This window comes from Nerophis lumbriciformis, linkage group LG28 (genome assembly GCF_033978685.3).
Source record: "Nerophis lumbriciformis linkage group LG28, RoL_Nlum_v2.1, whole genome shotgun sequence".
NCBI classification, from domain to species: Eukaryota; Metazoa; Chordata; class Actinopteri; order Syngnathiformes; family Syngnathidae; genus Nerophis; species Nerophis lumbriciformis.
In genome coordinates, this window is record NC_084575.2 from 20966123 (window position 1) to 20990206 (window position 24084).

Here is a 24084-nt window from a genome sequence, read left to right on the forward strand (position 1 = left end):
GCCAGCCTGATGAATCAACATTCGTAAAGCCTCTTGCACATCATTTTGATTGTAAAATGTGAAATATTTTGGTAAACAAAAAATTGCTAAACAAAAAAAAAATCTATTTGGCGGCCGAAAGCCCCCGGCTTGTTTTAATGAGCCGAGTCATAAGAACCAACTCTTTTAAAAGAGCCGAGGTCCCCATTGTCAGTTTTAAAGCGGTTTGACTGCCACCTAGTGGTGGATCAAGAATTATGTTGTGAAATACTACCTTTTTCCACTATATTCGCCAGTAAAGCCAACGTGAATGTATACTTATTATAGACACGCACATAATTATTCAATATATGTTTGTTTGTAGTATGGTAAAGTACAGAAAAATAGCAAATATCTTCTTTTCTGTGTATCCGAACATCTTTGTTGGGTGGACTTAAGTGCTTTAGAAGTGAAAATATGGATTTAAATATATATGCTAATGGTAAGATTTCCTGGACAGAAGTACAAAAACACTTAATACATATACAACAACAGCCTTTAATTGGTAGTTATTCGTACAAACACTGTTTTTATACAATACATTACAACAGTAAACATAAAAATGGACTGAACAAAAAAAACTGATGGATGATGATGAATACGAATGCACTTTTTTTCCCCAAGCCCGATACAGAAAACCTATTTATAGCTGTTACTTTTTAAATGTAGAGTTGACTAGTTTATGCACTCTTGTAGATCTGAAAGACTAAAAGATGGATTTGACAAACTGTACCTGTAAATTTATTCTAAGCAAATATGACATCACTATGAGGTAGAGCTAACATCACATCCATAAATTAGTAATGACTCTTATGTCCTGATCTATCAGCAGGAGTGTGGCGATCACGCCCTACTTTGCTGGCAAATATTAACATACATCTGAGAAAAAAGTGAGTTAACAAGTACAAATCGTGAATCCAAAATGTGTCCTGCCGAGAGGTCCAGTGTCTTCGGTGATGGATGAGAGCGGCTGGGTGTCTTCCTTCTCAATGACCACCCCAGGCTAAACCGTTTGCTAGCTCTGTCTAGTGCCCTCGTTTTATTTCCATGAGGAAATTACAGATTTCTTTGCCCCTAGTAGTCGTCTCTGGCCGGCCAATAGTTTTTCTTTGCGGCTGACTTTAGGCAGATTTTTTTGCCAGTAGAAGCGTCTTCTTGGGATTTTGAGGCATGAATGCTGGCGACGTTTTGGAGTAACTCGTAAGGTTTGATATGTCAAAGCCATCGTTGTGTACGTGAAGTTAAGACCTCCAACGAGTTGGAAGGGATTGATTTGTTCATCCCAACCCACCATACTGTAAAACAGAGTATGGGTAATCTCGCCTGACTTTAGCGGTGCTATTTTTTATGTTTCCAAAGCATCGGTGTGATGACATAATTTGTGATATCGACCCCTAATGATGAATTGAACCATTGAATAAATAAGTACCAGAGAAATGCTTTAAAACTGTCTGCAGGTACTTCCATTTTTTATCTCTAGAAGTTTGGGATGCAGCAGTGTGTGTGACTGTAGTGAAAAACATTCTTCTGCTCGTTTTTTCCTCTTTCCCTCATCCATCCAGTAACTTGAGTATGCTTTCACGCTCCTTCAGAGCTTTCCAAGCTTGGTCCTTCTCTTTCTTGGTTGGGGTACGCTTCTTCTGTCTGGCTGCCATGATTCGCCGAAAACCCTCCATGACCTCGTTGTCGGACACCCTGACTCTCTGCCTCAGCTCCTGCTTGTGCATCTCCTCTTTCGCCAGCCTGAGGAGAACAAAGTGAGCGTCTTAAAGAGAACATTATCACCAGACCTATGTAAGCGTCAATATATACCTTGATGTTGCAGAAAAAAGACCATATATATTTTTTAACCGATTTCCGAACTCTAAATGGGTGAATTTTGGCGAATTAAACGCCTTTCTATTATTCGCTCTCGGAGCGATGACGTCACGTTGCAATCCGCCATTTTCTCAAACACCGAGTCAAATCAGCTTTGTTATTTTCTGTTTTTTCGACTGTTTTCCGTGCCTTGGAGACATCATGCCTCGTCGGCGTGTTGTCGGAGGGTGTAACAACACGAACAGGGACGGATTCAAGTTGCACCAGTGGCCCAAAGATGCGAGAGTGGCAAGAAATTGGACGTTCGTTCCGCACACTTTACCAACGAAAGCTATGCTACGACAGAGATGGCAAGAATGTGTGGATATCCTGCGACACTCAAAGCAGATGCATTTCCAACGATAAAGTCAAAGAAATCTGCCACCAGACCCCCATTGAATCTGCCGGAGTGTGTGAGCAATTCAGGGACAAAAGACCTCGGTAGCACGGCAAGCAATTGCGGCAGTTTGTTCCCGCAGACGAGCGAGCTAAACCCCCTGGATGTCTTGGCTCACACCGTCCCTTATGCCACCGAAGATGATCAAGAGAAGAATAATGACCCTAGCTTCCCTGGCCTGCTGACATCAACTCCAAAACTGGACAGATCAGCTTTCAGGAAAAGAGCGCGGATGAGGGTATGTCTACAGAATATATTAATTGATGAAAATTGGGCTGTCTGCACTCTCAAAGTGCATATTGTTGCCAAATGTATTTCATATGCTGTAAACCTAGTTCATAGTTGTTAGTTTCCTTTAATGCCAAACAAACACATACCAATCGTTGGTTAGAAGGCGATCGCCGAATTCGTCCTCGCTTTCTCCCGTGTCGCTGGCTGTCGTGTCGTTTCCGTCGGTTTCGCTTGCATACGGTTCAAACCGATATGGCTCAATAGCTTCAGTTTCTTCTTCAATTTCGTTTTCGCTACCTGCCTTCACACTTCAACCATCCGTTTCAATACATGCGTAATCTGTTGAATCGCTTAAGCCGCTGAAATCCGAGTCTGAATCCGAGCTAATGTCGCTATAGCTTGCTGTTCTATGCGCCATGTTTGTTTGTGTTGGCATCACTATGTGACGTCACAGGAAAATGGGCGGGTGTATATAACGATGGTTAAAATCAGGCACTTTGAAGCTTTTTTAGGGATATTGCGTGATGGGTAAAATTTTGAAAAAAACTTCGAAAAATAAAATAAGCCACTGGGAACTGATTTTTAATGGTTTTAACCCTTCTGAAATTGTGATAATGTTCCCCTTTAACGGACGTCAAACCAGACTAAGTGTTCTGGGCTGCCTTACCTGAGCAGCTCCTGCTTGCGAGCTCTGTTGTGAGCAATGAGGGCTTTGAGCTCCGCCTGTCTTTTCTGGAGCTCCACCAGGACCTCGTCCTCGCAGTCTCCTCCTGGTCCAGGTCGCTCCTCGGAGTCCAGGAGTCCCTGGGCAATCAGTTCATCTTTGATCCGAGCTTCCAGGGAACGTGTGTGAGGTGCGCTGCAGAGGGAAAGAAAATATTCTTCATCCCTTTCGTGGATTATAGCAGATTGCATCCACCATTCTTTTATGAGCGGCTCAGTTTGATCCCTGCTTCCACCAACCTAGTCACTGCCCTGGTGTCCTAGGTAGGGGTGTAACGGTACGTGTACTTGTATTGAACCGTTTCGGTACGGGGGTTCCGGTTCGGTTCGGAGGTGTACCGAACGAGTTTCCACACGGACATATTAAGTAGCGTAACGCACGTTGTGTAAACAATGCACACCGAGGCACAACACACGGCATGCTAGCAGCTAACGGGCTACGATAGACTGACCATACGTCCTCTTTTCACCGGACAAGTCCTCTTTTGCGGAGCTGTCAGGGTGGAGTTTCTTAAATGCCTCAAATGTCCGGCATTTTGAGTTAGAGTTGCGTATATTTTCAATGTACGTTCAGGGTTAAGAAGGGGTTAAAAACAAAACAAATTGTGCGCGCAGCAGCATTCGTGAGGGAGGGGCAGAGACAGAGAGAGCGAGAGAGTTGTGATAAACACGCATGCGTCACCAGGCTCTACTTTTTATCCATAGATTTATCAGATTTAATTTTTTATTATCTATAGCAGGGGCGTCAAAACTGTGCCCCGGAGGCCATTTGCGGCCCACAGCTAATGTTTTAAAGGCCCACGGCACATTCTAAAAATACTATTAAAATAAACAAAAACATAACAAAAGTTAAATAAAAAAGCTTAAAGGTTATATGTAATTTAGAAAAAGTTGTAATGTTGACTAATAAAACAAAGCTGTTTTTTTTCTTTCAAACTGTCATTGCTCAAAACATAATATTGAATCAAAATCAATGTTGTTATGAATTATTGACCTATCCAAGGTTCCGATTACTTCACATCAAATATTCTACTAAGAAAAATATTTTTGGTGGAAGATTTTGCAAATTTGGTAAATAAATAACCCATCCATCCATCCATCCATTTCCTACCCAAAAATGTATATTTTGTTGTTTTCTTACTGTACCGAAAATGAACCGAACCGTGACCTCTAAACCGAGGTATGTACCGAACCAAAATTTTTGTGTACCGTTACACGCCTGGTCCTTGAGCCATATACTTTACCCACCTTCTCCCAGTGCCACCCACACTAGTTTAAATGTAACTTACTTAATGGGTTTCTCTATGTAAAGCGCCTTGAATCACTATAGCGCTATATAAATATAATTCACTTCACTCTACCTTTGTTATGTCCTCTCTTGGTATCTTATTGTTCTCGTAGAAATAGGAGGCGCTCAACAAATACCTAAAAGCTTTTCCTTGACTTCGAGGAGAGGTCCCAGCTCCATCGTTAGCATCCTTCCCCGAATTGTCTGGTATGGGAGAATCCTCCATGGGGGATATAATGTTCTCCTGAAGGCACCAGAAAAGGTTCCAACATTCGGGCTGCCAATATTCATTGAATCTGACACTAAGTTTTGTGCAGATTCTCAAGTGGAAATTACCTCCACGAGAGCCTGCAGCAGACGTTGAGTGAGTGGACCAAAGGGACAGCCGTCTTCTGGAGACTCATGTTGGGACTCTGACTTTTTCAGCAACGAGTCCACATCTGCGTGAACATCAAAGAGTAAGACATCCACACTAAGAAATATATTTCTAGAATCATACACAACAATATGGAGAGAGAAGCAACGCCATGACTCCCGCTTGTCAAAGGCTGGACTGCACGCATGGAGGTGTTCCGCACGCTTCCACATCTCGCCTTTCACAGGGGTGGTAATTAATGCACACTCCTTGTGGCTTGTGGAGGTGCCCTGCATGTCTTATATTTGATTACCAAGTAAATGCACAAACTAAATATGTTACTAAACGTGTCTATGAATGTTCTCATTCATCCAGGTCATTGTAATCTCAGGGCATTCAATCTGTACAGATTCTGAACAGGGAGAACGAATGGTACGAAAGAGGAGTGAGGGAAGCAATCGATGTCAAGAATCCCTAAACAGAGGAGGTGGTCTGCAACACCACCTGTCTCCCACATACAACACTGTCCTTTCAACCACTCCTAAAAGACTATGCAATTCAGCCTCAAACAAATAACAGGAGTTAGAAAACAAAGGCAATTCTGGTCACCTTCTGTGACCAGAATGTCATTTGTTTACAACTGAATGGAATGCTTACGCAGGGGATTCCAACTATTTTGGACTGGTGGTAGTCTAGCCACAGCGATTGCTCTGCCACACAATACCTCTATGCTCACAAGGGCAAAATACACTTCAACGACTGTCGTTGGCTTTGACAGTTAGGATTGCTTGTTTGCATTAAAACAGTTGTTTTTGTCACTACGATAAGGCAAAACCATCCTTGCCCAGGCACACCCTCCTGGTTTTGGACTTTAACATTTGGGGTTTTGGCACCAGCTGCTAGACTAGATCTGACCGATCTAAGTCTATGAGCACAAACTGATGAAGCCTACTCAGATGAGAGGCAAAACATCTTCTAAGACAAACCAAACAGTCCAGTTGCGATCGATTGAATGCGCTGAGATTATGTGACAAAACCTTTAATATTAATGTCATTATTGGGGCTGTAGCTATCGATTAGTTTGTTCCATTAATAGAGTAATCGGACGAAACACACTCTATAGCCTCAATGCATATTTTTGTGAAATTCTTTGAAATAAAAACATTTTACGCTTGCCATAACCTTCATTCTTTTTTCTAATAAACGCAGATCATCAATATTGAATTTGCACTTTTACAAAGTATGCATAAATGTAAAAATTAAATCTGTGTGCAGAAGCCATACAGAAACTATGTCTGCATATTTAAAGTTCCTTGCACTCAATGCAGTCCAGATTTGATCAATTTGTATTATTTACTCTCATTAAACAAACAATTGAAGCTATAGAACATAAATTAAAGCTACTTGTGATTGCTTCTAAAGACAAGCAGAATGTTTTGCACCTTTTGCATCAAGTTCAGACAGCGGCCCCCCCAAAAGACTCTTCTTCTTGTCATTGGCTCGAGCTCCTTCTCTCTGCTCCTCTAGCAGATCCTCCTGAGCCCACCGCTGTGAGTAGTGTTTGCCCAATGCTGGAATCTAAAATGAACACAGACAACATTAAAGAGTTACCTCGCCGCTCTTGGGCTACGTTATAGGCTTTTCACGTCATACTTTAAAGTACTCCGCTTCATCGTCTGGCGGTTTTAGAAGCTCCTCTAGCAGCCGAATCTCTTCGTTTGTAATGTCAGCACAATATGGCTCAACAGATGCCCAGAATCTGAAGGAAAAAAAATCCAAAACATACATCAAATACAGCATGGGACCACTGTTTTACAACAATTAGGAATGTCTCAATCAAAATTGTTTTGGCCTCTGATTAAATTTTGATACTTTGACAATAGATTATAGAACTGAAAATATTTCAGAGCAAGTAACTAAAGTAAATATAGTAAATAACATTTTTATAAAGCTCACCTTATTACATTTAGAATTTGCAAGTATTGTTGTAAATCAGACTGTGAATTCAACTTGTGGTCTTGAATTTGACATACAATATTTTAATACAAAGTGGCCAGTTCACAATAACAAAACAAAAAAACAAAAAAAAATACAATTGGCTCACATTTAAATCATTAGGGTTTTCAAAGCTTTCTTCTATCCGGAGACTTACTCCCTGACTTTGTAAACAGTAACAAAAACTACCAAAACATATTTTGTAATAAAAACAATAAAAATGAAATAGCAACCTAATTACTTTAATATCATTTATATACTGATACCACAACGGTACGTGTATTTGTATTGAACCGTTTCGGTACGGGGGTTTCGGTTCGGTTCGTAGGTGTACCGAACGAGTTTCCACATGGACATATTAAGTAGCGTACCGCACGTTGTGTAAACAATGCACACCGAGGCACAACACACGACATGCTAGCAACGACCGGGCTACGATAGACTGACCATACGTCCTCTTTTCACCGGACATATGCTCTTTTGCGGGGCTGTCCAGGCGGAGTTTCTTCAATGCCTCAAATGCCCGGCATTTTGAGTTAGTGTTGCGTGTATTTTCAATGTACGTTCAGGGTTAAGAAGGGGTTAAAAACAAAACAAATTGTGCGCGCAGCAGCATTCGTGAGGAAGGGGCAGAGAGAGAGAGAGAGAGAGCGAGAGAGTTATGATAAACGTGCATGCGTCGCCAGGCTCTGCTTTTTATCGATAGATTTATCAGATTTTATTTTTTATTATCTATAGCAGTGGTGTCAAAAGTGTGCCGCGGAAGCCATTTGCGGCCCACAGCTAATGTTTTAAAAAGCCCACGGCACATTCTAAAAATACTATTAAAATAAACAAAAACATAACAAAAGTGAAATAAAAAAAGCTTAAAGGTTAAATGTAATTTAGAAAAAGTTGCAATGTTGACTAATAAAACAATGCTGTTTTTTTTCTTTCAAACTGTCATAGCTCAAAACATAATATTGAATCAAAATCAATGTTATTATGAATTATTGACCTATCCAAGGTTCCGATTACTTCACATCAAATATTCCACTAAGAAAAATATTTTTGGTGGAAGATTTTGCAAATTTGGTAAATAAATAACCAAAAAATTTATATTTTTTTGTTTTCTTACTGTACCGAAAATTAACCGAACCGTGACCTCTAAACCGAGGTACGTACCGAACCGAAATTTTTGTGTGCCGTTACAACCCTACCGGATTGTAATTAATCAAATGGATATACTTGTTCTTATGCTTTCTGAGCTCACTATGTTCACCGCTCGCTGTACATATCCTACGAAGTGAGACCTACACTGTTTCAATCTCCATTTCTCAGATGATATAATTGTTGATGACTGAAGTATGCTGATAGCAACCCAACCTAACCCCCCCACCCCAACCCCCTCCACATCCCACCCCCTGGATTGTAAATACCGTATTTTTCAGACTATAAATCGCTCCAAAGTATAAGTCGCACCGACCGGAAATGCATAATAAAGAAGGAAAAAAACATATATAAGTCGCACTGGAGTATAAGTCGCATTTTTGGGCGAAATTTATTTGATAAAACCCAACACCAAGAATAGACATTTGAAAGGCAATTTAAAATAAATAAAGAATAGTGAACAATAGGCTGAATAAGTGTACGTTATATGACGCATAAATAACCAACTGAGAACGTGCCTGGTATGTTAACGTAACATATTATGGTAAGAGTCATTCAAATAAGATAACATATAGAACATGCTATACGTTTACCAAACAATCTGTCACTCCTAATCGCTAAATCCCATGAAATCGTATACGTCTAGTCTCTTACGTGAATGAGCTAAATAATATTATTTGATATTTTACGGTAATGTGTTAATAATTTCACACATAAGTCGCTCCTGAGTATAAGTCGCACCCCCGGCCAAACTATGAAAAAAAACTGCGACTTATAGTCCAAAATACGGTAATGTACACACTTCAATGTATATACTCTGATGATTAACTTGTGTGATGACTGTATTATGCTGAGCCTGATAGTATATATTTGTACCATGAATTGATTAACGTGGACCCCGACTTAAACAAGTTGAAAAACGTATTCGGTTTTTAACATTTAGTTATCAATTGTACGGATTATGTACTGTACTGTGCAATCTACGAATAAAAGTTTCAATCAATCAATCAAACCTAAGTTTGGACCCCTGGTTTGAATACTACGGAACGGTGCTGACCTGTTCGGGGCGTCGTTTTTAGGAGTGCGGGGAATGTCCTGAGCTTCTTCTGTAAATTCATATTCTTGGACTTTTGGTTGTAGGTTTTTGGATTTTGGTCTGCCGGGACCAGGTCCTGGTACATGACTACTCTTGCCCTCTATTTTCTGCTTCTTTGGTTTGTGGCGAGACGGCGCAGCAGGGTCCGGGTCTTTCCCCTGCTTCAGAAAGCGCTTGTCTCCCTTTTTGTCCTGCCAGTCTGTGAGGATCTGCAATACAGAAGCATGTAAGGGAGGACTTGTTTTCAAGCCAATACAGAGATTTCATCTCATGCAGCCCACCTGTCTCTGCTCCTCCAGAGCTCGTAGGCGGCGGTTGGCTGAGGACAAGAGCGTCTCCAGCTCCAGCTGCAAAGTGTCCAGTTCCTCGATGCCAATCCCATCGTCCTCTGAGCGCCCCAACACAGCAGTGTAACGGGGACACACCTTGACGTGCTCCACCGGCTTGAAGTCATAGTACTTCAGAGGGGGGCAGTCCTTCAGCTCGCTCATGATGCTGCTGGGTACCTGACGCCTGACTATATTGGGATACACTGCACATAAACAATGCTGGCAACGTCCAATTATGTCACCATGTTATGTTAATCACCATTTCTAATTATATGAGTGTGTACAAAAAAAATGGCGTTGTGGCCCATACATAGCCAGCCCGCAGGGCCCAAACCGAGAAGTATTGTAAAATATCAACATCCACGACTCTCTTTGTTCGGTATCCCCTAACAAACACGTTGTGAAATTACATTATGTGAAACACTGAGCGACATTAGAGGACACATTTAAATATTTGGCCCTGGGTTTTTTTTTTACAAGCAACGATATTTACCGTCAGCGAGTGGCGTCCATGATGGAAAATACCATTGATGGACGAGGGGTGTAAAACGTCGAATTCCTCCTAAGGTTGTGAGACATTCACGATGTTTCAATAGCCATTTAACATCACATTAAATTATGTTGGTGTGTTAAAAAGATAAATAAATACAGTTTTGTCCATTATTCAGAACACGTAAGGAGTTTACGGCGCTAACTCGAGAATGGTAGCGTCGGGTTAAACCATATCGTGCATTAAAAGGATACACAGATTCCACCCCCTACACTTTAATTGGGTTGTTTCAAATAAAATAATAAAGCTTACAAACAATTTAAGGGTCCATTATCTACAGTTTCAGCTGTAAAACTTACCCAACGACGATGACAAAACAAATGACCCCTATTCCTACCGAATAGTTGACTAATCCTTTAGGGTACGTTCGGTTAATTCAAAGTGTACAGTCAACGTGGGCGGAGTGACGAGCCCTATGAGTAGCATTGCCGACATCTACTTCCGTATAAAATAATTTTAAGCAAACACAAGCGCTCCGTTTTCGTTTCTGGAGCGTGTAGGATTCACGGAAGTGGAGTCACAGGCGTGGCTTAGCAACTTCCGTCTTTGAAAGCGCAAAAATGGTAAGCGTTCTCTTCAAATACGGCTTTATTTGCTTTATTTATGCTCTTGTGTTGTTTAGTTAAGCTTGAATTAAAAGTCAACAGGCTGTTGTCGTGTTTTTGTCAAACTGAGTCTTTTTGGGTGGCTTCAATGGAAGTGGCCCTATCATCGTATGTAGAGGCTGACTATCACTATGTTGTTCCTGAATCTTCGCTCGTTGTTATAGAGCACGACATAAGTTGTATTTTTATTGTTTTTATTCAAATGCTGTACAAAGCAGGGTTAGAGACCACGATAAATCAATGCACTAACATGCACCATATTTACTAACATTAAAAATAGCATCTGCAATGGTTGTAGATTAAGGACAAGCGGTAGAAAATGGATGGATGGTGCATGTTAAAATCTAGTCATTCTCTTCCCGAGCTTGTGTTTGAATCCTCTCATTCCAGTGTCATTTTGCATAATTAATGCAACCATTGCAATGTTTCCCTTAGACAGCGACTCTGCGTCCCTACCTAAACGCTGTGAAGGCCACCTTGCAGGCGGCCTTATGTCTTGAGAACTTCTCGTCTCAGGTGGTGGAGCGTCACAACAAGCCCGAGGTGGAGGTCAGGTATGTACCTCTGCTTTGCACAGGATTACACGCAAGTTGGAACCTGTGCAAACTCCTAGTAGGAAATCTACGAGGGTCGAAAAAAAAGTGTACAATGAAGGTGTGAAGCAGGCAATACTATTTTAAAGGGGAACATTATCACAATTTCAGAAGGGTTAAAACCATTAAAAATCAATTCCCAGTGGCTTATTTTATTTTTCGAAGTTTTTTTCAAAATTTTACCCATCACGCAATATCCCTAAAAAAAGCTTCAAAGTGCCTGATTTTAACCATCGTTATATACACCCGTCCATTTTCCTGTGACGTCACATAGTGATGCCGATACAAACAAACATGGCGGGTAGAACAGCAAATAATAGCGACATTAGCTCGGATTCAGACTCGCATTTCAGCGGTTTAAGCGATTCAACAGATTACGCATGTATTGAAACGGATGGTTGTAGTGTGAAGGCAGGTAGCGAAAACGAAATTGAAGAAGAAACTGAAGCTATGGAGCCATATCGGTTTGAACCGTATGCAAGCGAAACCGACGAAAACGACACGACAGCCAGCGACACGGGAGAAAGCGAGGACGAATTTGGCGATCGCCTTCTAACCAACAATTGGTATGTGTTTGTTTGGCATTAAAGGAAACTAACAACTATGAACTAGGTTTAAAGCATATGAAATACATTTGGCAACAACATGCATTTTGAGAGTGCAGACAGCCCAATTTTCATCAATTAATATATCCTGTAGACATACCCTCATCCGCGCTCTTTTCCTGGGGGTCTGGCGGCAGATTTCTTTGACTTTATCGTTGGAAATGCATCTGCTTTGAGTGTCGCAGGATATCCACACATTCTTGCCATCTCTGTCGTAGCATAGCTTTCGTCGGTAAAGTGTGCGGAACAAACGTCCAATTTCTTGCCACTTTGGCATCTTTGGGCCACTGGTGCAACTTGAATCCGTCCCTGTTCGTGTTGTTACACCCTCCGACAACACACCGACGAGGCATGATTTCTCCAAGGTACGGAAAACAGTCGAAAAAACGGAAAATAACAGAGCTGATTTGACTCGGTGTTTGTAATGTGTTTGAGAAAATGGCGGATTGCTTCCCGATGTGACGTCACAACGTGACGTCATCGCTCCGAGAGCGAATAATAGAAAGGCGTTTAATTCGCCAAAATTCACCCATTTAGAGTTCGGAAATCGGTTAAAAAAATATATGGTCTTTTTTCTGCAACATCAAGGTATATATTGATGCTTACATAGGTCTGGTGATAATGTTCCCCTTTAAGGCATTTTTTACCTCACTTTGGATGGATTGTTTGTTCGAGCTGAGGTTTATTTATGGCGGGGTGTCAAACTTGTTTTAGATCGGGGGCCAAATGGAGAAACATCTACTCCCAAGTGGGCCGGACTGGTAGAATAACGGCACGATAACTTAAAAATAAAGACAACTTCAAATTGTTTTCTTTGTTTAAAAATAGAACAAGCACATTCAGAAAATATACAAACCATAATGTTGTTGGGTTTTTTTTACACTAACATGTTGCAGTTAATAGTATTCTATTTTTATTTGTCGTTATTTATACTTTCTGAATACATTATGTGATCATGTTCATCAGTCAACTCATTGGTGTTCATTTTCAATTTATCACGATAAAAAATATCTCAGTCATGCCTCCATGGTTTGATTTAGAATTTTCAGGACTTGCAGATCCCAAACATAGATAAAACAGGTACGAATATATCAGAAAAGTAGTTTTTGCATAGTATGTACCCTTTAAACAATGCCAAAATATCCAATCAAAAGGTTAATTAATGTATGTGGACGTGAGCTTCAACGCAGTTCTGAAATACCTCTGAATGTTGTTTTTAACGGTGAACAATTTGTAATGTGCCGAGACTGCTGGCTGCAGCCTCCTGTGTCATTCCGTCTCGTATCATTCCCTCCCGACTGTTCTGATGCCGATACAATAAATATTTCAGAGTTTAATTCCCCTTAACATTTTACGTGTTACTGTTTTGTCAACATGAACCTGTACAAAGTTTGATGTAAGGTTTCAGCTATCGCTTATTTTAGTAATCAAATAATCCCTCGATGAATTGAATAAAACACATTCTAGCCTCAATGCGTCTTTTAGGGAAAATAGTTAAAACAAAGAAAGATTTTTCCAATGACTTTTAGTCTTTTTTGATTAAAAAAAAAGACTAAAAGTCAGAAACCTGTGTAGCATACAACCAGGTAGTAGATAATAAATAAATGACTAAACTTATCAGCATGACTCTGATAACGTATGATAAATTGAGTGACAATGTATAAAATCATTTAACACACACATTTTAAAAAGGTATTAATTGGAGGAGTGTTTGAATTCTGGACAAAAAAACTTGTTAGCATTAACACACAAACTGTAGATGCTCTCATGTCCTCACATGAAGAAAACATTTGTTATGCAAGCCAAACATATACTATCTGCTAAAATAAACCTTTACCATGTTTCTGCTTGTTTACTGCTCTTCAATATGCAGGATGCTTTCTAGTAATGTGCTACATCGATGTAGTGATAATGTGAAATGTCAGCTCTGTTTAGCAGTGCAAACTAGGGTTGTCCTGATACCAATATTTTGCTCCCTGTACCAAAATGTATTTGAATACTTTTCAAAAAGGCACCACCAAAAAAAATAATTATTAGCTTTATTTTAATATAGAATATTATGATACATTAAACATATATTTGTGTTTGCAATCAATGAACAATTTTGGCATTAAATAACATTGTGCACATACTAGACAACTTCTCTTTTAGTAGTAAGAAAGCACACAAGTTACAAAGGCTTCTATTTTGGCTGCTGACGTATGCAGTAACATATTGTCATTTTTGATTGTATTATTTTTTTCAAAATTATTAGGGACAAGCGGCAGAAAATGGCTGGATAGATTATTATTCTACTTGTTTATTTACTGTTAATATCTGCTTACTTTCTGTTTTAACATGTTCTATCTACACTTCTGTTTAAATGTGATAAACACTTATTCTTCTGTTGTGTGGATCCTTTTTGTAATTTTTGGGTGATACTGCAAATTTGGGTATCAATCCGATACCAAGTAGTTGCAGGATCATACATTGGTCATACTTAAAGTTCTCCTGTGTCCAGAGACGTATTTCCTGAGTTTATAAACAATAAAGTAAGACAAAAGACTTTGTGATAGAATCCACTACATACGGCTCTTGTACTTGGTATCGTTACAGTCTATATTTGGTATAGAGCCACCCATTTGTTTACTTACATTCAGCAGCGCTAGCTTGCTGTTAGCAGTTCGCTATTGTATCCTCCTACGTTGTGTAGTGAAGCATGTTTAGCTAGTCCTCGTCCTGTATATGATGCTTGTAAGAACATTAGTTTGTCACCACAGCAGCAAGGATTAGTGATTTAGAATTAGTTGCGGACGAATATTAGCCGTTAGCTGACTATGTATCAAAGCACCACTTGCAGCGCTTCAGTGTTTATAGCTCCGCCTTTATTGTTAGTTTTAAAGCCAGAATATGTCTATTCTCCCTATATATTTCTCCACCCTGTTTCCACTTGAAAGTGGTCTGTGCGTGTGTTGACTTGCGACATAAGAAAAAGTACCGGTATTTTTCAAAAGCAGCATCCCATTGACACTGCAAACTTGTATTCTTGGTGATCTGCATCAATTTAGTAACGTGTCATCAAAGAGTAAAAATGCATTTCTTTCAATATGCATAATAACAAAAAGGGTAATATTGAAGAAATGGATAGATGTTGATAGTCCAACTCATACTGACTGGTATACACAAGCTATGGAGATGATATCAGAAGAAAAAAACTGCATTTAGTTTAGATAATAATGAGTCATATATTGGAATATGGGATCCATTATTTAAAATTTGTTTTAGCTATTAAATTAACCTAAAATATGACTTTTATCTTTGTGGAAAATATTGGACACAATGTGTTGTTAAGCTTATGAGATGTGATGCAAGAGTTTTATTTTTTATAAATGGCTGTGATGATAATGTCAATGAGGGATTTCTAATCACTGCTATGTTGGAATTCTTATTAATATTGATACTGTTGTTGATATTATTCATTTTTGTTTTACTACTTTTGGATTGTTTTGCATCATGTTTGTGTGTCCTCAATTGCTCTGTTGATTGCAATTCTGAATGTTGCTGGGCCGGGTTTGGTTTTGGAATTGGAATTGTATTATTATGGTATTATTGTGTATTATTTTGTTGGATTGATTACTAAAAAATAAAAAAGCAGTATATTAACTTTTTTTATTCATTAGTACAGCAATATTTTATTGGTACCAGTATATTGTACAACCCAAACATTTCACCACGATTTTCATTTCACTTTTAAATGATTTCAAAACATTTGATAGCTTCTCTCGACTTCTTTCGGCCCTTTTGCTCTCTTTCCACACCAAGGCCACACCACCCGCAGTGCGAGCGACATCACCATAGATGCTCTCATATGCACTCTATTGGGGCAGTCTTGCAGACTTTTTGTTAAACAAATCATCGAAGCAACAAAATACAAATCAAAACTTTTTCTAATCAAATTAATCGATCAATCATTGCAGCCCTTTGTTGGATCAGCCGCTTCTGATACCTTTAGAGACGGGACATACGCATATTATCTAGACCACAAGGAAGTGTTTTAAATGTACATTATAAATATCATAGATACCTCCCAAAACGTTGACATTAAAGAGGTGGGATGAAAAGTATTGTTTTCTTTCTCTTTGTTGAACACTTGGTCGTATTATTATTATTATTATTATTATTATTATTATTATTATTATTATTATTGAGCAACCGATTCACGTAACTAAAATGGGACCAAGTGATTAACAAAGATATCAAAAAAAGCATTTTTTTTTTTTTTTAAATCCTGCAGGGTTTGTGTGATTGCAGCATTTTTCAATGTGTTTGTTTGGATGTTTTCCCTGTTATAATTACTGATTCCATTGTTGGTTGTTGTGTTGTAGTGAAGCCCAATGCTAAAACCATGTGTGACGTTTACAGGAGCAGCAAGGAGCTGCTGCTTCAGCCTGTGGTGATCAGCCGCAATGACAAGGAGAAGGTTCTCATCGAGGGATCCATCAACTCCGTCAGAGTCAGCATTGCTGTCAAACAGGTGACACAATTGGCGATTTCTTTTCTTTTCATAGAAATATGCCTTTACATTAGTACAAGCAAACTTAGCTTTGCGTCTTTTTAAAAAAAAAAAAAGGCAACAATTAAATTGCATGTGCCAATCACAATGTCCTTTTCGTTTTGCCTTCTCTGTCTGATGTACATTTTAAAGATATTTGTGTCACGGTCCAAACTAGGCTGATGAGATCGAGAAGATCCTTTGCCACAAGTTCATGCGCTTCATGATGATGCGGGCGGAGAACTTCTTTATTCTGAGGAGGAAACCAGTAGAGGTGAGAAAATGTTTGTGGAGAAAGTAAAAAAAAAAAAAGAGCATAAAATATTGCCTATACATGATTAACCATCTGAGGACATTCGAGTTTAATTATTGCTATGTTCAAAGCCAAACAGGACATATACGTTTTTTAAGGGCGTTAAGCATTAGATTTTTTTTTTTTTGTTCAAAATTCACAAGCATCAGTGCTCGACAAACATTTCAAACATGTCATGTTTTGTTTCTAATATTTTGACCTTTTTAAAAGCCTTTTTATCTGATTATGTCTCAGGTTTAAATTAGCAAAATAAATTCTGCAAATGTATGCTAAACCATTTAATAAATTGATCAAATGGCATTTAGAGGGTTAAAAAAAACAAAAACAAAGCATTTTTGGTATTTTTGTTTAGGACTGAAGTTGACAGATTTTAGCAAAAAAGTATCCAAAATGTTTTCATGTCGTTTGAAAAATGGCTTTGGGGTATTGTCAAATAACTGCTCGTGCATTGTACACCTGTGAAAGAATTGGACTTTAAAAATTCCATCCATCCATTTTCTACCGCTTAATCCCTTCGGGGTCGCGGGGGGCGCTGGAGCCTATCTCAGCTACAATCGGGCGGAAGGCGGTGTACACCCTGGACAAGTCGCCACCTCTTCGCAGGGCCAACACAGATAGACAGACAACATTCACACTCATATTCACACACTAGGGCCAATTTAGTGTTGCCAATCAACCTATCCCCAGGTGCATGTCTTTGGAGGTGGGAGGAAGCCGGAGTACCCGGAGGGAACCCACGCAGTCACGGGGAGGACATGCAAACTCCACACAGAAAGATCCCGAGCCCGGGATTGAACCCAAGACTACTCAGGACCTTCGTATTGTGAGGCAGATGCACTAACCCCTCTGCCACAATAAAAATGAAATAGCAACCTAATTACTTTAATATCATTTATATACTGATACCACACAAGGCATTGATAGTATTGACATCACATTCACACACTAGGGCCAATTTAGTGTTGCCAATCAACCTATTCCCAAATTCAACATGGAAAAAAACACCTTTAACCCTTATGTGGTGTTCGGGTCTGTGAAACCCGTTTTAATTTTTTTTTTAAAGAAAAATGATACAATTAATTAATTTTTCTAACTGAGACTCACTGACGAAGAACATATATCAGAATACATATTTAATGACCACACACCATTCATCCCCCCTACACATTTCTATTACATATAAGATGTCCGGGTCCACTGGACCCAGGGCTAATAGAAGTGTGGTAATTGATGTTCTGTGTACCACACACACACGCACACACACACACACACACACACACAAACAGCAGGCCTAGACAGGAGGAGGACAGAGTGTAGGTACACAGAACATCAGATGGTCAAATGTGCGAGAAAATGAGAGCAGACAGTGTTGACAAACAATGTTGCAACCTTGTGTGGGAACCGCAGGTGCAGAAACACAAAAGAAGAATCCCTGTGGGATGCAGAAACTGCCAGAGAAATTTTCCGTGCAACGTTCATATTGTTGTTACTCAGCCAGCGTTTGTGGGTCTGATGGACCCGTTGCATTTTGTGTCTTTTAATGCCTTACAATCAAACACTTTTATGTTAAAATACTGAACAGATGTTTATTGGGATAAGGTAAACATCTGTTCAGTATTTTAACATAAAAGTGTTTGATTGTGAGGCATTAAAAGCCACAAAATGCTTTTAATGCCTCACAATCAAACACTTTTATGTTAAAATACTGAACAGATGTTTATTGGGATAAACATCTTATTGGGATAAGGTAAACATCTGTTCAGTATTTTAACATAAAAGTGTTTGATTGTGAGGCATTAAAACACACAAAATGCAACGGGTCCATCAGACCCACAAACGCTGGCTGAGTAACAACAATATGAACATTACACAAGGGTTAAGGAAAATAATGGAGTAACACAAGAAACATTATGTCCAAAATACAGCCCAGATGTACCTCAAGAATCAATGATTAACTAGTGTAACAAAGCCTTAATAAACGCCAATAAATCAGTAAGAGGCCTTGCCAAATAGTGATCCCACATTTAGCTCAACTGCGTTGCCCCTTAATTAGTTTATAATAGTAGGAGCTCATTATTAGTTTCTTATAGTCTGCTTTCCAAGCCACCAATGGTCAAAGTGGTTCCAAGCCACCAATGGTCAAAGTGGATAGAATGACCCTGATAGGGTACACAGTTTGTTCATCATTTTCAAAGAGTTTCATTACATAAGTGATCAAAGGCAGTTTTTTATGTAAATGTGTGACCTTAACCCTTTCAGGCACATGCACAAATAGACTTAAAGATCCCCTGCCCCCAAGTAGTTTTCCTACTCTCTTATGGGGTTGCGCGATAGAAACAATATACATTTGGAATACAATATAAATCCTTATTCTATCGCCCTGTATTGATGACGCAACATAGCCATGTCCTAAAAAAATCGAAAGTGACAAACTGCAACCTGTCATCAATGTAATTTAGCATCCTGTAGTAATGGCTACTGGCTAGCTAGCACAACAATCCTTTTCACAGCGCGGAGCCGCTCCTTTGAAGTTAGTAACCATGGCGGTAAATGATCATTTCTTTTACACGTATCATTATCTCCAGAGGAAGAGGAATAGTTACGCATGCGACACACCAAGCAGAGAGAGCAGGAAGAGACAAGAAGCCATGCTAACTGCGAAGCCAGCTTGACTGTAAAGTAGTTAAACAACAGAGTGCTTAGTACACTTTAACATAAGTGCAGCTTGAACCTCGTTACAGCGAAGATTAACCAGCTATGAATAGGAAATTAGGAAATAGATGAATCAATCCAGAGAGATAAGAATACTTAGACTTAGACTTAGACTTCCTTTTGATTGTCATTCAAATTTGAACTTTACAGTACAGATAAGATTGAAATTTTGTTACATAAGCTCATGGTAGTGCAGGATAAAAAAGCAATAAGGTGCATATATAAATAAATAGGTTACTGTACAGATAAATATATTGCACTTTTTCACATGCATCCACATTTATGGATGTATGTTATATTGTCTTTTTTATTCCAGTGAGTTAATCCATTTTGGGGGGAGTTGAGGGGATAATTATGATGCGAAATTCAAGAGTCTTATGGCCTGAGGGAAGAAGCTGTTACAGAACCTGGAGGTTCTGCTTCGGAGGCTGCGGAACCTCTTTCTAAGTTTACACATACGAAAAACGTAAACAACGGGGAGCTTACATAACCGCTAGCCTGTTTTGAAATGGTTATATTATAATTTATATCACAAAGAATGTACCCCGATATATTTAATTAGCGCAAGGGGCTAATCACGATCTATGTATTTTAGGCTATATCATCTATTTCTATTATCTTGGTGTGGGAAATAAAATAATCTAAATCATATTTTTCAAGGAACCCATAAAATGTCCACTTGGGTGGATGACGTGTTGCTTTCATTCATTAAATACATTTTAAGAAAAGATGATTTTGTGAACATTACAAAATATCTTGAACAATGTGTTGACAGGTTTTAACATGTTCATGTACTGTTAAATTAGCAAAAATGTAAAAAACAACAAAGTTGCAGCAATATTATAAATTGCAGTCAAAAGATAGCCAGTCCAAATTCATGAAATCAATACTCAGAAACTTTGACATTTCTATTACTCCTCAGTTTTTATCCACATATTTTTACACCTGCGATAATAGAAAGAATAGACAAATGTCCGTCGGCCGTGTTGTTTTTAAGGAGTTTTCTGCACTTACAAGAGCTAGCCAATGGGTGTCAGTTCATGACAAGACACACAGTGTCCACTGTAGCGACTTTGAAATCAAGACCCATGCATCTAAGAGAAAACATCTTTCGAACATCTGTCTACCATCATTACCTATGAAAGTCTTATTGTAGCGACATTAGCTGCATTTGAGTGCATTTATGAATATATTCAAATTGCATTAACACGTCTTCAACCATTTCATTTAGAGTGGTCACTATGGAAGTTTGTAGAAAAATTATTTGCAGGCGTGTATCTCCTGTGTGTGTGGGTGTGTAATCCATTTCACGTGCCTGTTAAAAAAAAAAAAAAAAAAAAAAAAAACTCTGTATTTTGATTGTCGTGTGTTTAAAAAAAAAAGGGTGTGTGCATATTTACATGTTTGAAGGAGGAACCCTCTATTGGCTGTCTTTTTACAGGTGGTGCTGTACAGCAATTTGAAGAGTAAAAGGATTTGTCTGTAACTCCCGCTTGCCTTTTCTTATACTCGCCACTAGTCGGCGCCTTGCAGCCACTCACACTTGTGTTGCCATTGAAGCCAATGAATGGACTCTTTATCACTTGCTGTAAACAAAAGTTAATGTTTTGGCAGTAATTTAGTGGTCAGAAGTGTTTATTTACACACAGACAAATCTTAATACGTAAACAACTTAAAACATGCACACACGGATCGCATTACACACACTCTGATTGATATACGGGTACACACATTAGTACACGTGAATTGGATTATTGAGTGATTGATTGAAACTTTTATTAGTAGATTGCACAGTACATATTCCGTACAATTGACCACTCAATGGTGACACCCGAATACGTTTTTCAACTTGTTTAAGTCGGGGTCCACATTAATCAATTCATGGTACAAATATATACTATCAGCATAATACAGTCATCACACAAGTTAATCATCAGAGTATAAACATTTAATTTATTTATTTATTATTTACATTATTTACAATCCGGGGGGGGGGGGTTAGGTTTGGTTGAAATCAGCACTTCAGTCATCAACAATTATATCATCTGAGAAATGGAGATTGAAACAGTGTAGGTCTCACTTCGTAGGATATGTACAACGAGCAGTGAACATAGTGAGCTCAGAAAGCATAAGAACAAGTATATACATTTGATTATTTACAATCCAGGGAGGTGGGATGTGGTGGGGGGAGGGGGTTAGGCTAGGGTTGTAGTTGACTGGAGGTGTTCTTTTAGTGAGGTTTTGAAGGAGGATAGAGATGCACTTTCTTTTACACCTGTTGGGAGTGCATTCCATATTGATGTGGCATAGAAGGAGAATGAGTTAAGACCTTTAGGTTAGATCGGAATCTGGGTTTAACGTGGTTTGTGGAGCTCCCCCTGGTGTTGGGGTTATGGCGGTCACACGCACAGATTGAGATACGCGTTTGCAAAATATTTTGCTACAATAACTCTTCCATAGTGATTACTCTAAATCAGGCCTGAGCAATTTATTTTGCCCCGGGGGGCTACATTTTGAGAAAAAAATGTGTCTGAGGGCTGGTTTATCTATTTTTAGGAATACTAATACAAACCTCACAATAATGTCTGAAAGCTAAAAACGTTATGACAGACCGCCTTAAAAAACTGAATGGAATTAAAAAAATTTTTACTGAATGACACCCAGAATGTACATGAAAATAAAAAATGTGGGATTTACAATATTTACTATGAATGATAAAACACTGAACATTGACAACATACGAATGTCACACCCCTTCTCGATCGACATATTTTACAATCAAGTGAAATGCAACAAACACAGCGAAATATGAATGCAAAGGATAAAAAATAAACCCACCTACTATCTGATATATCACTAAGCTTTAGAACTTTGTTGTAAAAATCTCCTTCCGCGTCTGTCCTTGACACCCACATTTCAGGCTGACACTCTGTGGAAACTCTCCCCACCCACACTGCTTGGTGCCTCGTCTGAGCTGCTGTGACTTAGATTACCATAATAACTAATTAGATTACCATAGTAACTAGTATATCATGCAAAAGCGCAGATTCCAACCATTGAAATACTTTGTACAGTTCAAGACTCACGTACGGTCATTTGAAAACATCACTGCACATCAATCACAATGGCAGCAACAGTTTCCATCTGAAAGATCTAAAAAATGATTTGGGAATGTCCGGCAGGCCAGATTGAAAAGCTTAAGGGGCCGCACGGCCCCCGGGCCTTAATTTGCCCAGGTCTGCTCTAAATTAAATGGTGAGAGACATGTTAATGCAATTTGAATATATTCATAAACACTCTCCACTCAATCGCAAGCTTATTGTCGACAATTTCTTCATGTAACTCTTTGTGACACAGGGTTATGATATCAGCTTCTTGATCACCAACTTCCACACGGAGCAGATGTACAAACACAAGCTTGTGGACTATGTCATCCATTTCATGGAGGAGATCGACAAGGAGATTAGCGAGATGAAGTTGTCCGTTAATGCCAGAGCTCGTATTGTCGCAGAGGAGTTCCTCAAGAATGTAAGAAATTTCTAAAGTGCATAGCAACGCATTCTTTCGGTGCTTTTTGGTGTGGAGCAATTTTGTATTTTCTTTATTTCCCCGCAGTTCTGATGACCGCCTCCACACGCAAGCACGCAAAGTCTGTAACAGCCAATCAGGAGAGAGGAACTTTGGGTGCACACAGCCAACCAGTGAGGGAATAACAACGGAACATGACCTACTCAGTGGTGAAACCCGCCTATGCTTATCTCTGTAGTCCTGCATATCAGTGACCGTAAATAAAAAGTCACTTTCCTTAGCCCTTTCAATTGTCTGCCACTTTGAACAAATGCCCCAACAAACCAAGGCGGGTCCTTAAAACCTTTGAAACATGCTGATATCCACGAATACAGAGACTAGGAGTGTGTTCAAATGCAATTAAATAGATGTTAGTATTGTATGTCAGTCCGTCTGCCATCAGTGTCAATTTTGTCTTCAAATTCACACATGTGGAAATTAGTCCCCAAAATGAATGTGTAAAGTTAATAAAATTCCAAGTGTTTCTACCTTATTGTTAAGAATTTTTTTTTTTTTTCATTTAGAACTTGTATTAAATTTGACGCATGTTAATTTATCAAAACTAATGGGAAATAAATGTGCCTCTCATCCAAGTCGACTTCATCAGTTCATGCTCATAGACTTAGATTGGTCAGGTCTAGTTTTAGGATTAGATTGGTTAGATCTGGTCTGGATCTGACCAATTTAAGTCTATGAGCATGAACTGATGAAGCCTACTTTGATGAGAGGCGAAACGTCTTCTAAGACAAACCAAACAGTCCAGTTGCGTTTGATTAAATGTCCTATGATTACGATGACCTGGATGGATGAGAATGTTCATAGACGCAGGAAATAAATTGTGCATTTGAACCAATACTTTACCAATTCCTGTTACATGGTAATCAATACCGGTACTCGAGTCGACAGTACCAATTTTCGGTAATTTTGTGTGTTAATTGTTTAATAATAAAATCTCAATTTTTAATTATCAATTCAAAATGAGCGGGTAACTGCTGTCTAGTTGCTCTACCTTGTTTTCATATTGCATTTGAGTCTCATTTTCAAGTATTATATAGTACAGTGCGGTTGCATTTCTAAAATATTAAATGGCAATGATGGCAGTAATGTATAGATAATGATGTGTTGCCTAGTTCGGAAGTAGTATTTGCCTTTAAGATCAGTGTGCCAGTC

General features: G+C 39.0%; 2 protein-coding genes and 1 long non-coding RNA gene across 5 annotated transcripts in view; 2 read left to right on the forward strand and 1 right to left on the reverse strand.

Annotated features, from left to right (window-relative positions):
* Positions 1-5055, forward strand: part of LOC133570967 (uncharacterized) — a 38021-nt gene extending 32966 nt beyond the window's left edge. The window contains exon 3 of the long non-coding RNA XR_009810262.2: positions 4832-5055. This is a non-coding gene — a long non-coding RNA (uncharacterized lncRNA). The remainder of the gene's footprint in view (positions 1-4831) is intronic.
* Positions 497-10487, reverse strand: tada3l (transcriptional adaptor 3 (NGG1 homolog, yeast)-like). Of its 3 annotated transcripts, none has more exons than XM_061923855.2 (9): positions 10288-10487; positions 9391-9626; positions 9071-9318; positions 6523-6628; positions 6312-6447; positions 4851-4954; positions 4652-4758; positions 3171-3362; positions 497-1761 (listed from the first exon to the last, which is right to left on the reverse strand). In XM_061923855.2, the coding sequence occupies exons 2-9, from the start codon at positions 9598-9600 to the stop codon at positions 1569-1571; spliced, it is 1296 nt and encodes a 431-aa protein (XP_061779839.1). In that variant the 5' UTR covers positions 9601-9626; positions 10288-10487; the 3' UTR covers positions 497-1568. The 3 variants fall into 3 exon arrangements, with proteins under 3 accessions (XP_061779839.1, XP_061779838.1, XP_061779837.1); XM_061923854.2 differs by lacking the exon at positions 10288-10487 and adding an exon at positions 9932-10148; XM_061923853.2 differs by lacking the exon at positions 10288-10487 and adding an exon at positions 9698-9921.
* On the forward strand, positions 10387-23402 carry LOC133570968 (actin-related protein 2/3 complex subunit 4-like). Its single transcript, XM_061923857.2, has 6 exons — positions 10387-10551; positions 11029-11147; positions 16193-16304; positions 16501-16596; positions 22705-22875; positions 22963-23402. The coding sequence occupies exons 1-6, from the start codon at positions 10549-10551 to the stop codon at positions 22966-22968; spliced, it is 507 nt and encodes a 168-aa protein (XP_061779841.1). The 5' UTR covers positions 10387-10548; the 3' UTR covers positions 22969-23402.
* The last annotated feature ends 682 nt before the right edge of the window (positions 23403-24084 follow it).

Excerpts from the sequence above, each read along its gene's own strand:
- tada3l (XM_061923853.2), bottom strand. The coding sequence starts at position 9,746 with ATGGGCCACAACGCCATTTTTTTTGTACACACTCATATAATTAGAAAT. Across the intron at positions 9,627-9,697 it reads CACTCATATAATTAGAAATG|TCAGGCGTCAGGTACCCAGC; the intron begins GTGATTAACATA and ends ATCCCAATATAG. Across the intron at positions 6,629-9,070 it reads AAAAACGACGCCCCGAACAG|ATTCTGGGCATCTGTTGAGC; the intron begins GTCAGCACCGTT and ends TTTTTCCTTCAG.
- LOC133570968 (XM_061923857.2), top strand. Across the intron at positions 11,148-16,192 it reads AAGCCCGAGGTGGAGGTCAG|GAGCAGCAAGGAGCTGCTGC; the intron begins GTATGTACCTCT and ends TGACGTTTACAG. Across the intron at positions 16,305-16,500 it reads TCAGCATTGCTGTCAAACAG|GCTGATGAGATCGAGAAGAT; the intron begins GTGACACAATTG and ends GGTCCAAACTAG.